Raw genomic sequence first — 15,183 nt, 5'->3', positions numbered from 1 at the left:
CTAAGAAGAGGGAAAAAAAAAAACATAAAAAATAGAGACTGCCCAGAAATCTGCTGAGTCCAAGGAGCTTGTTCAACATTCAAGATCCAACTTCTCCTAAGAAAATTACGTTATCATCTTGACTTCAAGTAACTTTGTTTTAATTCGGGTATAGTTTTTTTTTTTTTTTTTCAATTGATAGTTTTTATACTTATTTTGTATCTGCAGCCTCATATATATATATTTTTTTTATATCATTAGATTTATTAACAGTAGAAACAAAAAAATTCTAGATCCTTTTGTGTGAGTGCAGTTGAGTTGCTGTACAATGATGCTGTACATCAGTGTTGCTATTACCACTTGGGTACACGTGGTACTTGCTCTTGGAGAGAGATCCCAAGCCGGTTACAAGGAGGAAATAGTGTTTCCGGAAAGACTAAACTCAAGCTTCCGCCCGGAGCTGCCTGACTGGCCTGGAAATGGTTACGAGGCATCCTTGGACAGCCACCTAATTTTCCGACTTCGTGCTTTCGGAGAAGAACTGGTGCTGGATTTGGAGAGGGACCCAAGCTTCCTGGCGGAGGACTTGACGGTGCAGTACGTGGGCAAAAATGGACAGTCGGACGCCGATGGTCTTTCCGAATCTGGCAGCTATTTCACGGGAACTGTAAATTCCGACCCGGAATCTATCGTCGCGGTTAACTACAATAGTGCATCTCTCCTGGGAGTACTCCAGTTCAGGGGTACAGAATATCACATCCAACCATTGGACGGTGGAGGACAAAACAGCGTCGAGGGTGTTGGGGCACACGTAGTTCGAAAGAAGGTGCCGGAGAAGAGCAGCGGTCCTATGTGCAATGTGGGACCGCAGGTTCCCCTGAGAGTGATGGGAGAAGTCGGTGACCGTAATAATATTAATGCAGAGCACAAGGCAACCTCATCCAAAAGATCTAAGGTAAGAGCATGTGCATGGCTGAGAAATCTGTTTTCATCAAATCAAAAAGTTGTCTGACCCATTTTTCATCGAATGATTTACACTTTAAAGGTAACATGACTGCCAAAAAGATAAATAATGACTTTCTCAATTTAGGAGCATTGGTTATATGTGTCACTGTCCTGCTAACTCTTCCAGTAGTTGTTACTAATCCTATGTATCAGGAACAGTTAGTTAAAGCTGCACTCACTGGTAAGGATATTATGTAGTGGTCAGGCACTAACTGACTGCGTCTCTACACCAACATGACCTCATCCTGCCATGTCTACATGAGGCACCATAGAAATAATGACATCCCCAAGTCCTCTTGCGCCCCAGGCGGGTGCCTTGCTGCTGACCCACAGTCCAATTCACCGAATTTTGCCCGTCATTCTTTCCTCCCCCCCAAGCTCCAGTCATTGACCGCCACAGCCTTGTCCTTTTTTATTTTCTCTGGGAAAATGCATTTTAAATTTAAAAGTGAATCTTTTGTAACTTTTTGTTTTTCAAGTTCCATTGCTCCATTGGCAAATTGCAAGACTTATGAACACACTAAGGGGTATATTTACCAAAGTGCTGTTTTTTAGAAGTGGAGATGTTGCCCATAGCAACCAGTCAGTTTCTGCTTATCTTTTATGTAGTACCTTCTAGAAGATGGTACCTTCTAAAAACCTGCACTTTAGTAAATTTACCCATAGGAGTCTTTTTTTTTTTTGCATCTACCATCGTTTTAGTGGCTGAAGCAAGTTCCCCCCCCCCCCCCCACCAGGGTATGTCAGCATGCATACATCTCTTTCATCTGTATCTCGCCGCCTGGTACTCAAGGGGAGGTGCTTGGAGAGGCTAGTGGGCTGGTCGCGGCATTCAAAGAGATGTCTTGATTGTCCATTTAAATCATGATGGCAATATGGCTCCCCCATACACTGATTAGCTTGTGAAGGGAATGTGGGCAAGCTATAAATGTCCTCAGTTACACAGAGGCTGGAGAACTGGACAGATAGAGCAGCTGAAGTTCTGCTGGGTCCTACACATGGGAGGGGGGGGGAGGTAGACCATAAAACTCCCTCTGCTCTGCACGGATCATATAACGGATTAGAGCACACAGTGCTTGGTGCCAAGATGTGGGTTTTTACGTATTAAGGTAATTATAACTTAATAAGACAAGGGAGATGGGACAATTCTGTCCGTTGGAGCATGAATGGGGCTCTTGTCTTCTGCAGGGCTCACCGCGAAGGGTTCAGTTATAGAGAGACCCACTCAAGCTGGGGTTTTGTTTTTTTTCACCTGTCTTTGAAGTCTTGTAGTTTATTAATTTAATGATTGTTATATTGCCGCAGTGTATGATACACATGGGGATGTTGCGGCACTTATGCAAACTCCGTTTCTCTGCCTGGAGAGAGAAAGATGGAGGGACATGGTTTTTATTCAAGGCTCTCAATAATGGGCTGGTATCTAAACGTTACCATCTGATAGATGAGAGCAGCCGAATGATAATGAGAGGCCTCTTTCCATTCATCTCAGGCTAAAACACACACAGGGAATGGGCTCAGGGGTAGTGCAGGGATTATTTCATGATCTGGTTAGTGGAGTGTTTTAAGTTACATATAACTAATGCTGATTAAAGGTATAAACCGCTCAGCTCCCTGCCTCAACCTGCCCTACATTCCTCCCGATGTTCCTAAGGACAGATGCAGCGTACGGTGTCTTTGAACTGCGTAAACGAATCTTTCAATACCGTATCCATTGGACTGGCTGCTGTTCTGAGCCTTGACGAAGGGGGCAATGGACGTCTGCCATATTCGGTCACTCTGGTGCTGAACTTTTACCACTCTTTGCCAGCCTGTCGTTGGCTTGCTGCCACGGCAAATATCTCTGTTAAGCTGGAACAGGTGTATTTGTTATTAAACCTTCTAGAGAGGATAGGTTGAGAGGCTGCTCTTGGCAACCAATCGGCTCTCATGTTATGGAATGTACTGGGGAAATAATACCTAATAGCTGGTTGGTTGCTATGGGTAACTTCTCCATCTGGCCTCTTTAGAAGGTTTGATATTCCCCCTAAGTTAGTACCTTTTTAATAGGTAAGTGTTTTGGGCTTAGACTTCTGAAGTACTTGCACGGCCTAATTGATCCATTGAGATTCACCAACTAGTGATCTCCAAGTCAATTTATATAAATGTTTTTACTACAATCAGAGTTGTCAACATTTTAAAACTCGCGGCACGCTTTGCTAAGACCGAGTGCAGGCGTCGCTGCCTCTGCGGGCCATAACACTACTATTGTATGTCTAGCAGTGTACTTGTGGTCCCAATGGTAATGAAGTTTCCACTTAAACACCATTGGTGATGATTTTCCAATATCATTATTTTTTCAAGGTATTTTTTTAAAAACACAGACCTCAGTAAACAGGGCGCCTCCCCGTAGTTTGGAAACTTTGGAGTGAGAATGGTGGGAGGACCCTTCCGAGGTTGGTGTAGACGGAAGGCCGCTGGTAATGAGCGGAAGGATACCGGTAGACATTCCACTCCAGCAAGGAAGGAACTAGCCCATAAAGCCGACTGATGACTACAGCCATTGATGTCTCCCACTGGTTTCTGTCTGAGACTACTGTGGGGGCTGATGGGAGACGGAAAACTGACATCTCCTCATCTCTGGGAGCTTTGTGGAGACTTGGCTTGTCTGGGCCTGAGCCAAAGAATGTAAGGTTGCGTTGGTTAATGTCTTTACCACAAACCTATTTTCCTACAATCATCTGTTTTCCAACGGGTTGTTACCAAGACTGTATTTTCCGTCTAACCCAGATATACGAGTAAAAACGGAAAACCTTATTTATAACACAGCCCATCAAGTAGTTTTTTTTTCCTTTCCCCAAGCTCTGTTATATCTTCCGCAATTTCTACTTTACCATATTGGGTAGTGACATGAAATATGATGGACTCCAATCTGATGTACAGTCTGCCCTGAACTGCAGCAACCAGTCAGCAATCGGCTTTTATCCATCAGGTGCAAGTTAGACAATGAAAGCAAGTGTCTTATTGGTTGCTGTGTTTTAGTGGCCAGTTTGCACCTAAGTGTCACTACCTTCGCTGTTGCTACCATACATTTGACGTGTCACTAATCGGATGAGATCTGTTTATGTCTATAGCTCTAATAAAGAGCTTTAAACCAATGAACCCATTATTTGGAGACTTGGGCCCGATAGCAGACCCTAGAAACATCCCTTTACTTTCTACTACTAAAGAGCAGAGACATCATAACCTCTCAGCAGCCATCTTGGCTTTGCTAGGTATGGTCTCCCAAACACGGCCCTAGCCTATGGCGCCCACCTGAGCCATCCCCCTGTGTTTATTCCCATTTTTATAGAGATCCACATAATTGACCACGAAAAAGTTTTTTTTTTTTTTTTTTCTGCAACTCTCTTTAGTCCTTGTTTCCTAGAAAATCTATACTTGGATAATGTCCCTGGCCCAGAGACTAGCTCCTTTGTTTCGATCTTGCCTGCGACTGCAGAACGGCACAATCCGACCCCGCCTCTTGCCGTCTGGATTCGGCAGCCCAGCCCTGAGATCTGATACACTAATAATGTTGTATTTGTTGTTTGACTCCCAATAAGCTGACGATAATGAAAAGGGAGAGCTCGTGTCTCTTGTGGAGCCGCAGCAACAAAGTCGCAGAGCAGCTGACCAGATCTGTACTCGGGCCAAGTTACCTGCCCGGTCCCCCCACCCCCCGCTAGGCCTCCTGCCTGCCATCACTCACAGGCGGCCTATCAAGGTGTCTGTGATGTCTTTGATGTCCTGTAGGTTGCGTTGGCCAGAAAAAGCCTCTGGAGGAGAACTGGTGTTCTGCTACGGGGTCCTGCAACCTGGGCATGACAATGGCAGTGTCTTGGCACATTCGCAAAGGAAGAGCGTAGACAACATGGTGTGGACGCTTGCCAGGTATCACTCAAGGAGTCCAAACACGGGGCTCCAGTGTACGGTTCCTTACGCCGTCCCCGCAGACAGTGAATGAAAGAGTGTTCTCTTTGTACCTCTTGCAGGGATAGGGTTACAGCACAATGCTGAATAGGTGAGCAGCGTCCAGGTCATTCACCCATAAAATCCTGTGATGAGCGACAATCCCGTGCGGCTGGGATAGGGATACTTCAGGAAATGAATGGAGGGGGGAAAACGGGAGAGAGAGGAAATAAGTCTTTTGTCTGTGTAACTATACCGTGCAGATAACATCTCCAGCTAGGCCACTCAGAGGCTCCAACTAAACCAATGTCCTACATTTTATGGTGCACTTTGTATTATTTGTATGGAGATCTGGTTTCTCCACTTTTGAAGGGGATGACTTAATAGTTCCCGGCAGTGGCCCTATATCTCAAGAACCTATTGCCATCTGAGAGACAACCGTACAAGGTGACGGCAAGAGACGTACAACGCTGATGAGTCCAAACTTAAACTTTTATTTTTATTTGTCTTTTTCCGGGATTGCATGGGACATTTTACAAGGAACGCGCCGTTCCCATCATTTGTCTCCCCCCCCCCCCCCTCATGACACACACATACACACACATGCGTTAATGTCTATTACGCACTGTTTATGTAACACACGGCAAGGACATCCCATTAATACAGGATTTGCGCAAGTCCTTACACAACCAGACGTACTGTAGCAGGCGGCTGCCGGAGACCCTTCCAGGAAACTGTCATCATGATACATTGGGATGCGCCGGTAGATGGGGAGCCCCGCTCAGTGTTTGGGTATAGGCTCAGATGACTTACACTAGTGAGAGGTAGCAGTGATGCGATATGTCAGCAGTGATGTCATCCTTATATACAGAGTTGTATACAGCCAGATTCTGCTCCCAGGCCCCCCTCCCTTCTCCAAGTTCTTGGGATTAAGGCATTTCCAAACTCATAACTCACTGTGTGCAGCATTGCAACACTGCGTTCCTGTCCTCTGCTCTCGAAGTATCTGCCTAGCCTTTCCTAGTAACTATTTCAGGCCCATTATCTATGAGATTGTGTGTTGTATTGTTGCATCCTCCCCTATTTCAAGCATAGAACCCCCCTACGCTGCGCCCTCGCTTATCACGCATTTGCACTGATATGGAGGGAAGGTACCGATCCAGCGTTTTGGATGACGATTAAAACAAAAATTGCAGATAAACCGAGAAGATGTTTTGGGCCCTGCAGCTTGCAACACTGTGCCTTTAAATGAGATAACCCTATGCGCAGTCCTGCCAGGAGCTGGCGATAGGACAAATTAATAAAGGATCATTGGATACAGGACAGGCACACTGCAGATTTAAGTATTTAGCAGGGCCGAATGGCCCGCATGAGATTCTGAAAAGCCTGCCTGATAAATTGTATGCTAACAGTTCTATTCTTTATTTTTTTTATTTTTTCTTTCTTTTATTGTGTTGATACTCCATGAAATGATTTTCGCTTTTTTTCTTCTCCTCCAGCGCTTCGCCTCGGTCCCTCGTTATGTCCAGACACTGGTTGTCGCCGACGAGACGATGGCAACCTTCCACGGGGCAGGCCTCAAGCGCTACCTGCTGACAGTCATGGCGGCTTCCGCCAAGTTCTTTCGCCACCCAAGTCTGAAGAACCCAGTCAACGTGGTAGTGACACGGCTGGTGGTCATAGGCCACACGGACAAATCCCACACCTATGCGGGGCTGAAGATGACCACCAACGCCGCTGAGATGTTGAGGAACTTCTGTGAGTGGCAGAAAGGACTGAACAAGCCCAGCGACGACGCTGAACACTTCGATACAGCCATTCTCTTCACCAGGCAGGTGAGTGGTCGGTCGCTTGCACTACCAGGATTTCAGGAAGAAGCCAGTCTCAGACCGGTGCATAAGCCACACGTATGTTGACCTCATAAATGTGTTTTTGTATACAGAACCTCTGTGGAGTCTCCACGTGCGACACTTTAGGGATGGCCGACGTTGGCACCGTTTGTGACCCATCACGCAGCTGCTCCATCGTTGAAGATGACGGCTTGCAGTCCGCGTTTACCGCTGCGCATGAGCTCGGTAAGACCATATAGACTGATTGCAAATTAAACCGACTTGTTACTATTTAAAAGATAAATAAAAAAATAATTTCTATGTATGAATCCTGTGTCTTAGGCCACCCTGGTGCTCATTTTGAATGATTATTTCTTGTTTATATTGTAGGCCACGTCTTCAATATGCTTCATGACAACTCGAAGCCATGTGCGGATCTCAACCGCCAGGCTAGCAATACCCGACACATGATGGCACCGGTCATGTCTTACGTGGACCCAGAGGAGTTGTGGTCACCTTGCAGCGCCAAATTTATCACCGACTTCTTGGACAATGGGCATGGTAAGTCACGCCTACGCGCCATTCAGTCATCTTTTACCCCCCTGTGTGAACATGTTAGGCCTGGTTCTTCATCAAGACCTCTCTGTGTAATGTCATCTCTCTTGGAACGTCAGAGCAACCATGAAACGCGCCGTTAACCACATTTCCCTTCCCCCACAGGTCACTGCCTCCTGGATAAGCCTCGCTCTCCCCTCCGCTTACCAGTTCCCTTCCCGGGTAACGATTACGACTCTGATCGCCAGTGCCAGCTGACATTTGGTTCCGATTCTCGGCACTGCCCCAACCTGCACACTCCCTGCTCGTCTCTGTGGTGTACGGGCAAGATCGATGGACACTTCATGTGCCAAACCAAGCATTTCCCATGGGCGGACGGGACTCAGTGCGGAGTGGGCAAGACGTGCATGAACGGGCGGTGTATCAGCGTGGTGGAGATGAAAGCTTACAACGTGAGTACATTCCGCTGCTTCGTATTATGCCATTGCTGGAGACCACAAGACGGGCTGGTGGCGGCATGGTGTATATAAATATACAGCTATACTGTGTGCTAGCAGTTCTGTTGAACCTACAGTAGATCATTCTACTCTCTCAGCTGGCCAAATCCATACCCCCTCAATACTTTGCTTTACTATTGAAGGGGAGGATGCTGATTGGTCGCTTTGTACAACTGCTCCAACGGTTATTTCAAAGACTCTGCTAGATAAGTGACAGATGCTGATTGGTTGCATTGGACGAGGCTTTGATACATATCCCCCTCACAGTGTGTTTCACTTAAAGATCTAATACAGTAAATAGCTAAGTGCAATACTATGTTATACTTATTATCGGATGGGGGAGGCCTGGCTGGGAGGTGCAAGGAACGCAATGGCGTAAATCATGTCACTTCTCCGGTGAAGCGGGTGGATCAAGAAGGCTGGTTTACTCTTGTGGGAGCCCGGGAGATGTATCCAAAAATTCAGGAGTCTCCCGGGCATTTTGGGAGATTAATGATGTGGATTAGAGAGGATGAGAAAGAGCAGTGATTGGACGGAATAGTTTACGCTGTCATATTACATTTATGTATCTGTTACATGTCACGGAAAAGCAGTCTTTAGAACATTTGCACCCATCTTTCCTTACAGACACCAGTGAACGGAGGGTGGGGCTCGTGGGGTCCCTACGGAGAGTGTTCCCGGACGTGCGGCGGTGGAGTGCAGTTCTCTCACCGTGAATGCAACAAGCCTGTCCCGCGTAATGGTGGCAAGTACTGCGAGGGAAAGAGGACCCAATATCGCTCCTGCAACACCCGGGAATGCCCCTCCGGAAATGGTGAGTTGGACTTGGACATGCTCTTGCACTGAACACCAAAGAGTTTCTATCAAAGGATTCATCTTCACTCCATTTGTTGGAGCACTGTGAGGTGGTGCACCTGGCTTGTCCCGGGCCGCTGCCACATCACGTTCAGTGTGTTCTTACAATGGGGTTATTTAGTTTCATGAATTTTCCACCTCTAAACGACTGTAATTTGCTCAATGCTAATTTATATACATGCCTTCCTGCGATTATTACAAAGCTCCTTTTCCTATCTGGCTTCATCTTGTGATATTTAATAATGTCTTTATAACACTAGACAGATCTCTATATTGCCTTGGTATATAACGAATCTGCTAAAATTCCAATTCAGGGAGCAGAGTAGATCTCTGCCATATCCAATGGCAATGGACATAAGCAACCTTACTTGTTTCTGCCTAATCCTAACCTGATAAAGTAACGGGAAGGCGTGTACAATAAAATCATCTGAAGGTGTATGATCACTTTAAGAAGCGCTAAGACCTCTCCTTCCGTCCCTATGCAGCATTGACCTACAGAGAGGAGCAGTGTGCAGTGTACAACCACAGGACCGACCTCTTTAAGGGCTTCCCGTCTCCCATGGACTGGGCACCACGTTACAACGGGATTGCCAAGAAGGATCAGTGTAAACTCACCTGCCAGTCACGCCCCTTGGGATATTACTACGTGCTGGAACCACGGGTGAGTGTGAAACATAAATACTGGGCACGTAACCCCCATAGTTCTGTGGACATATAACAGAGGTGGTAACATCTGTAAGCATTTAAAGAGTTTTCCTAATGAACGCTGGAGTGATGACATCACAACTTACTGATTAGGAGCGATGACATCAGAGCCCAGTGTTTATACAAATATCACTGACCGTAGTTTATAGATCACTCGTCTTTTATATGTAATTACAGAATATTGGGTCTGCGGTAGATAGGTCTGGGGCATGGTGGTGCCCGCCTATAACTCACTAACGTTGGCGCTTTACCCCGCCCTCTACAGGTGGCAGATGGAACACCGTGCACTCCTGACTCTACCTCAGTGTGTGTCCAAGGACGCTGCGTACACGCCGGGTGCGACCGCGTCATTGGCTCAAAGAAGAAATTCGATAAGTGCATGGTATGCGGAGGAAACGGCTCCGCCTGCACGAAGACCTACGGATCCTTTGCCAAACCCAGGTGAGAGCTGTCTGGATTTCCCTCGGTCTTGCAGTGGCGTGACATAATGAGGCAGCGTTAGCGGCTGGTTTATTTGCGGAATACATCTTGCGTATTTTCACTCTGCACATGTTCCGTAGGCAAGCAATGCATAGTCGTACGCAGCTCGTCTGCGTCTCCACTTCCGAAGGAAGGGGCATAGTGGGGTTGTTGTTATAGGGCATTCTCACTAGTACTGAGACCCCTACTGGAGGCTTCGCAGATCCAAGCAAGTGCGTACAAATACTCAGCGGTAGTAGCAGATCCTTCTGTAATCAACCGTCGGAGTAACCCTGTGGTGGCGCAGAATGGCCGCAGTATCGGAGACACTGGTGCCAAATTTCCTGCGTACGGGATTATGCAGTCATATGCTGAGACATGCCCTGCAAATAGTGACAACACGACTGCATTTTTGCCGCCACCCCCAAATCATCCCTAAATGTCAAACAAGACCTCCTTGTGAACGACAACGGTAATGTACCTTGGCGCGTGCGCACTGTGACCATGCGCAGTTTGACGATCGCTGAAATGCGTAAATATCGGCATTGGATACATCTCTGAAACAGGCCCTCATTTCCCGGGACGGCCTGGATCTGCGTACAACTCTGCATTCGGACGCGTATGCGCTTTTAGTTTCTCTTTCGCAATTCAGGAGCGACTACGGCTGACTTGCGTTCCAGTCTGAACCCCCCCCTTCCCCCAAACACACACACTCACCCCTCCCCTTGAGGCTCTACAGGAAGTTTACACTTATAAAACGAACAATTTATTCTGTGCATATTAACGTTCAGGAAGCCCAGTGTGATATTCCCGCAGGCTGGAATTACACCAAAAAATTTTGTTAAATGTGATTATACCTCATTGCATTCCTAATTTACAAAAGAACAAGCCCCCTTACATAGAAAATGATTTGTACTTGTGTGGCCTCGAGGGATTACATCTCCCAAGAACGCACTTATGCACGCTTTGCAACCATTGCTGCTTACCGCAAGGCAATCCAAACAATAATATACAGTAAATGGTCAGATTTTTGGGAGAGTATCTATAGACGTGATGTACTTAACATTTACATTTGTTCTCCTCAGGTATGGATACAATGATGTGGTCACTATCCCAGCCGGCGCTACAAACATACTGATACGACAGAACAGCGGTTCATCGGCCACAAGTGATGGTGTCTACCTGGCCTTGAAACGGCAAGACGGGTCCTACGCCCTCAATGGTAACTACATCTTGGTGCCGTCGGAAGTGGATGTAAATATAGGAGGGCTGACCGTGCGGTACAGCGGGGCAACCAAATCCATGGAGACAATAGTAGGACGTGGACCCCTGAAAGAGCCTTTGACTGTTCAGGCTTTGGTAGTGAGTGACCAGAAGGCCCCACGTCTCAAGTACACCTTTTTTGTCCCCAAGCCCACCACACGCTTGACCCAAGCCAAGAAACCGGAAGAAAACTGGGTGAAGCAGAAAGAACAGATCTTCGAAATCCTGAGGAAGCTCAGAACCAAATGAACAGCACTTTCACTGGAGCATTGGTGACCGGAGAGCATCTTCTAGCCTTATTATATGAGGCCGGACATTGAGGTGTTTTGAAGACCATACATCTTCAAGCTATGTACACACATAAGGACTGGACGCAAGCACCTTACTAGCTGGTTCTCAAGTGTCCAGATCTGATTTTATGGCTGCCCGCTGTAGTCCATCATCAGGTTGGGCCATTTAATGATCTATCTTCTATGCTTGACTCCTAGAGCAAGTAACGTTCGCCACACAGACACTGGTAAATAATGGGTGATCAGCGGGAATACGGACCCGTTACTGGGAAAACTCTAAAACAAACTGGCTGACCTTTTTCAGTAGATCAAACGGACCCTGTACCTGGATCAAACTAGACTCTCCTAAGTCAAACATATACCTGTACGGTTGGCTGGTCCACCATTGGTGACTTCTCTCCAGACTTCATCCTCTTGACCTTCTGTTTTATTGGGTCATTCTTTTCTATGCCCTGTGGACTTTCAATGACTAAGGCATCAAAGGGACCACAACAGAATGTCTTCTCCAGTAGAACTTTGGGAGTCATAAATGCTCAATGCAGTGTGATGCCTCAAGCTCTATGGTAGCTTGTTAGAGGAGTTGGCTCCTCACCTTGGACTGAAAGTAGGGTCTGGATACCCGAATTATTTAATATGAACATGGAATTAATAGGATAAATGATAACTGATCCCTGAGTAACATCCTGAGAGTATAGGAAGCTATCCCCAACACCACGTCCCAGTTGAAGGATAACATTGATAGGTCACGGGAAGGTGCTCAGAATTCGTCAATAGCTACCCCGATGCCCAGTAGCCTTTGGCAGCCTCGAGGGTGTGATTAATGGATCTGATGGACCCTTTGCTACAGCAAGTGTGAGCACAGCAATCCCAAGCCCGATGCACTGTGCTGCTTAGGTGCAGCGTTAGCATATTAGACCATCGGGGGCCATTTGATTGTAGGTGTCCATGACGACACTTCCACCATACGATCTAGAGGTGCTAGATAGGGTTCTCCCTATCACAAGCCAACCTTGGTGCTAAAAATTGAAATGAAAATTTGCTTTACAAAATGCCAGGAGCATCCAAAAAACAACATCACGGTGGGAGGGCAAGAGCGTGGGACAATGACACTCAACCGAAAACCTGCTGCTAGGGATACATCAAGCCTTTAAATGGTGCTATTGTTACAAGGAAAATACAAATTACATGTCCATTACAGATCACTAATATGTAGCCACGGTATAGCCGATTCTATATTTATTCTGTTACCCCATTCTTAAGAGTAGGGCGTACAAGCTGGGCAATACGAGCGCACTTTTTATTATAGTGGCGATCTTTTACGGGAGACCTCGGGCTCACACTTAGAGCACCAATTCTACCGTAAAGCTCAATCCCGCTCAGTGCGCACAAAAATTTGATCTATTTTTCGATTTATTGCCTGTCTTGACTTTTGATGGCGTAACAGCCCCGGGTAACTGCAGAACACCGAGATCTATGCACACAGCTCAGACACTCTCGCCCCACCCACCCACCCACCAAAAAAAACAGCGTTTAAGATATTATAAAGGTATTTTGTTATTAAGATTACAAATAGGCTGAAGTGATATTACAGTGTAATAGGATTGTAATATCGGCATGTAGAAATTTGTCTGTCTCTGAAGCTGAATGTTGAGCAATTTTCAATTATTCAGCCCATGCAACAAGTGTTAGGATTCCTAAAGAAGGTACTACCCCACTCAGACTACTGCTTACAGTGACGGAAACCAGGCATCTATCTATGGTGACCTACGTGTTATGTACGCGCAGCACAGACCGGACTGGAGCCGCGGGAGGACCCCATGCACACAGCAGTGTGACCGCTGGTAACCGGGCTCCTCATGTAGATGGGACTCTCAGGACTGGTGCAGGGTTAGCGTCATGAAGGGACAGAGAACAAATCCTCAATTCAGTGTTCAATAATGATTTTTTATATAATTGTACTGTTTTGTATTGTAAAAAATGCACAAGATTATTTAAAAGCTATTTATATAAAATCAGAGTGTGCTCCTTCATGTGTCATGTGTTATTTCCTGCTGATCTATCTACTTATCATATCTATCTACTTATGTATCTATTTCATATGTATCTCATAGCTCCCTATTTCATATCTAGCTCACATCTCTTATATCTATTTACTTATCTATCTCATATCTATCCATCTATCTCATATCTATCCATCTATCTATCTATCTAGCTATCTCGTGTGTGTGTGTGTGTACATATATATATATATATATATATATTATATATCCATCCATCTATCTATTGACTAATGTATTTATCTCATATCTCCCTATTTCATATCTAGCTCGTATCTCTCTCTCATATCTATTTACTTATGTGTCTCTCTCATATCTATCTATATCTATCTCATTGCTATCATATTTATCTCTTATATATCTCGTATCTCTGACCGATCTCTCTCTCTGTCTGACCGATCTCTCTCTCTGTCTGACCGATCTCTCTCTCTGTCTGACCGATCTCTCTCTCTGTCTGACCGATCTCTCTCTCTGTCTGACCGATCTCTCTCTCTGTCTGACCGATCTCTCTCTCTGTCTGACCGATCTCTCTCTCTGTCTGACCGATCTCTCTCTCTGTCTGACCGATCTCTCTCTGTCTGATCTCTCTCTCTCTCTGTCTGATCGATCACTCTCTCTGTCTGATCGATCACTCTCTCTGTCTGACCGATCTCTCTCTGTCTGACCGATCTCTCTCTCTGTCTGACCGATCTCTCTCTCTGTCTGACCGATCTCTCTCTCTGTCTGACCGATCTCTCTCTCTGTCTGACCGATCTCTCTCTCTGTCTGACTGATCTCTCTCTCTCTCGGTCTGATCGATCTCTCTGTCTGATCGATCTCTCTGTCTGATCGATCTCTCTCTCTGATCGATCTCTCTCTGTCTGATCGATCTCTCTCTGTCTCGATCACTGTCTCTCGATCTCTCTCTCTCTCGATCTCTCTTATAGATCTATGTCGATCTCTCTCTTTCTCTCGATCTCTTAGATATAGATCTATGTCGATCTCTCTCTCGATCTCTTAGATATAGATCTATGTCGATCTCTCTCTTTCTCTCGATCTCTTAGATATAGATCTATGTCGATCTCTCTCTCTCTGATCGATCTCTCTCTCTCGAGATCTCTTAGATATAGATCTATGTCGATCTCTCTCTCTCTCGATCTCTTAGATATAGATCTATGTCGATCTCTCTCTCTCTCTCGATCTCTTAGATATAGATCTATGTCGATCTCTCTCTCTCTCTGATCGATCTCTCTCTCTCGATCTCTTAGATATAGATCTATGTCTATCTCTCTCTCTCTCTCTCTGATCGATCTCTCTCTCTCTCTGATCTCTCTCTCTCTGATCGATCTCTCTTAGATATAGATCTATGTCGATCTCTCTCTCTCTCTGATCGATCTCTCTCTCTCGATCTCTTAGATATAGATCTATGTCGATCTCTCTCTCTGATCTCTCTCTCTGATCGATCTCTTAGATATAGATCTATGTCTATCTCTCTCTCTCTGATCGATCTCTCTTAGATATAGATCTATGTCTATCTATCTCTCTCTCTCTCTGATCTCTCTCTCTCTCTCTCGATCTCTTAGATATAGATCTATGTCTATCTCTCTCTCTCTCTGATCGATCTCTCTCTCTGATCTCTCTCTCGATCTCTTAGATATAGATCTATGTCTATCTCTCTCTCTCTCTCTCTCTGATCGATCTCTCTCTCTGATCGATCTCTCTCTCTCTCTGATCGATCTCTCTCTCTGATCTCTCTCTCTGATCGATCTCTCTTAGATATAGATCT

At 45.8% G+C, this 15,183-nt stretch overlaps 1 protein-coding gene across 1 annotated transcript; it reads left to right on the top strand.

Moving 5' to 3' along the window:
* Positions 1-307: 307 nt before the first annotated feature.
* ADAMTS4 (ADAM metallopeptidase with thrombospondin type 1 motif 4) lies at positions 308-13,348 on the top strand. Its single transcript, XM_088465821.1, has 9 exons — positions 308-934; positions 6,408-6,743; positions 6,851-6,983; positions 7,128-7,298; positions 7,458-7,744; positions 8,417-8,603; positions 9,130-9,305; positions 9,615-9,790; positions 10,894-13,348. The coding sequence occupies exons 1-9, from the start codon at positions 308-310 to the stop codon at positions 11,318-11,320; spliced, it is 2,520 nt and encodes an 839-aa protein (XP_088321947.1). The 3' UTR covers positions 11,321-13,348.
* The last annotated feature ends 1,835 nt before the right edge of the window (positions 13,349-15,183 follow it).

The sequence above is a fragment of the Taudactylus pleione genome, unplaced genomic scaffold (assembly GCF_031769625.1).
Source record: "Taudactylus pleione unplaced genomic scaffold, aTauple2 ptg002166l, whole genome shotgun sequence".
Classification (NCBI taxonomy): domain Eukaryota; kingdom Metazoa; phylum Chordata; class Amphibia; order Anura; family Myobatrachidae; genus Taudactylus; species Taudactylus pleione.
Note: the sequence above shows the minus strand (reverse complement) of the source record. Positions and strands in the feature narration are given on the sequence as shown.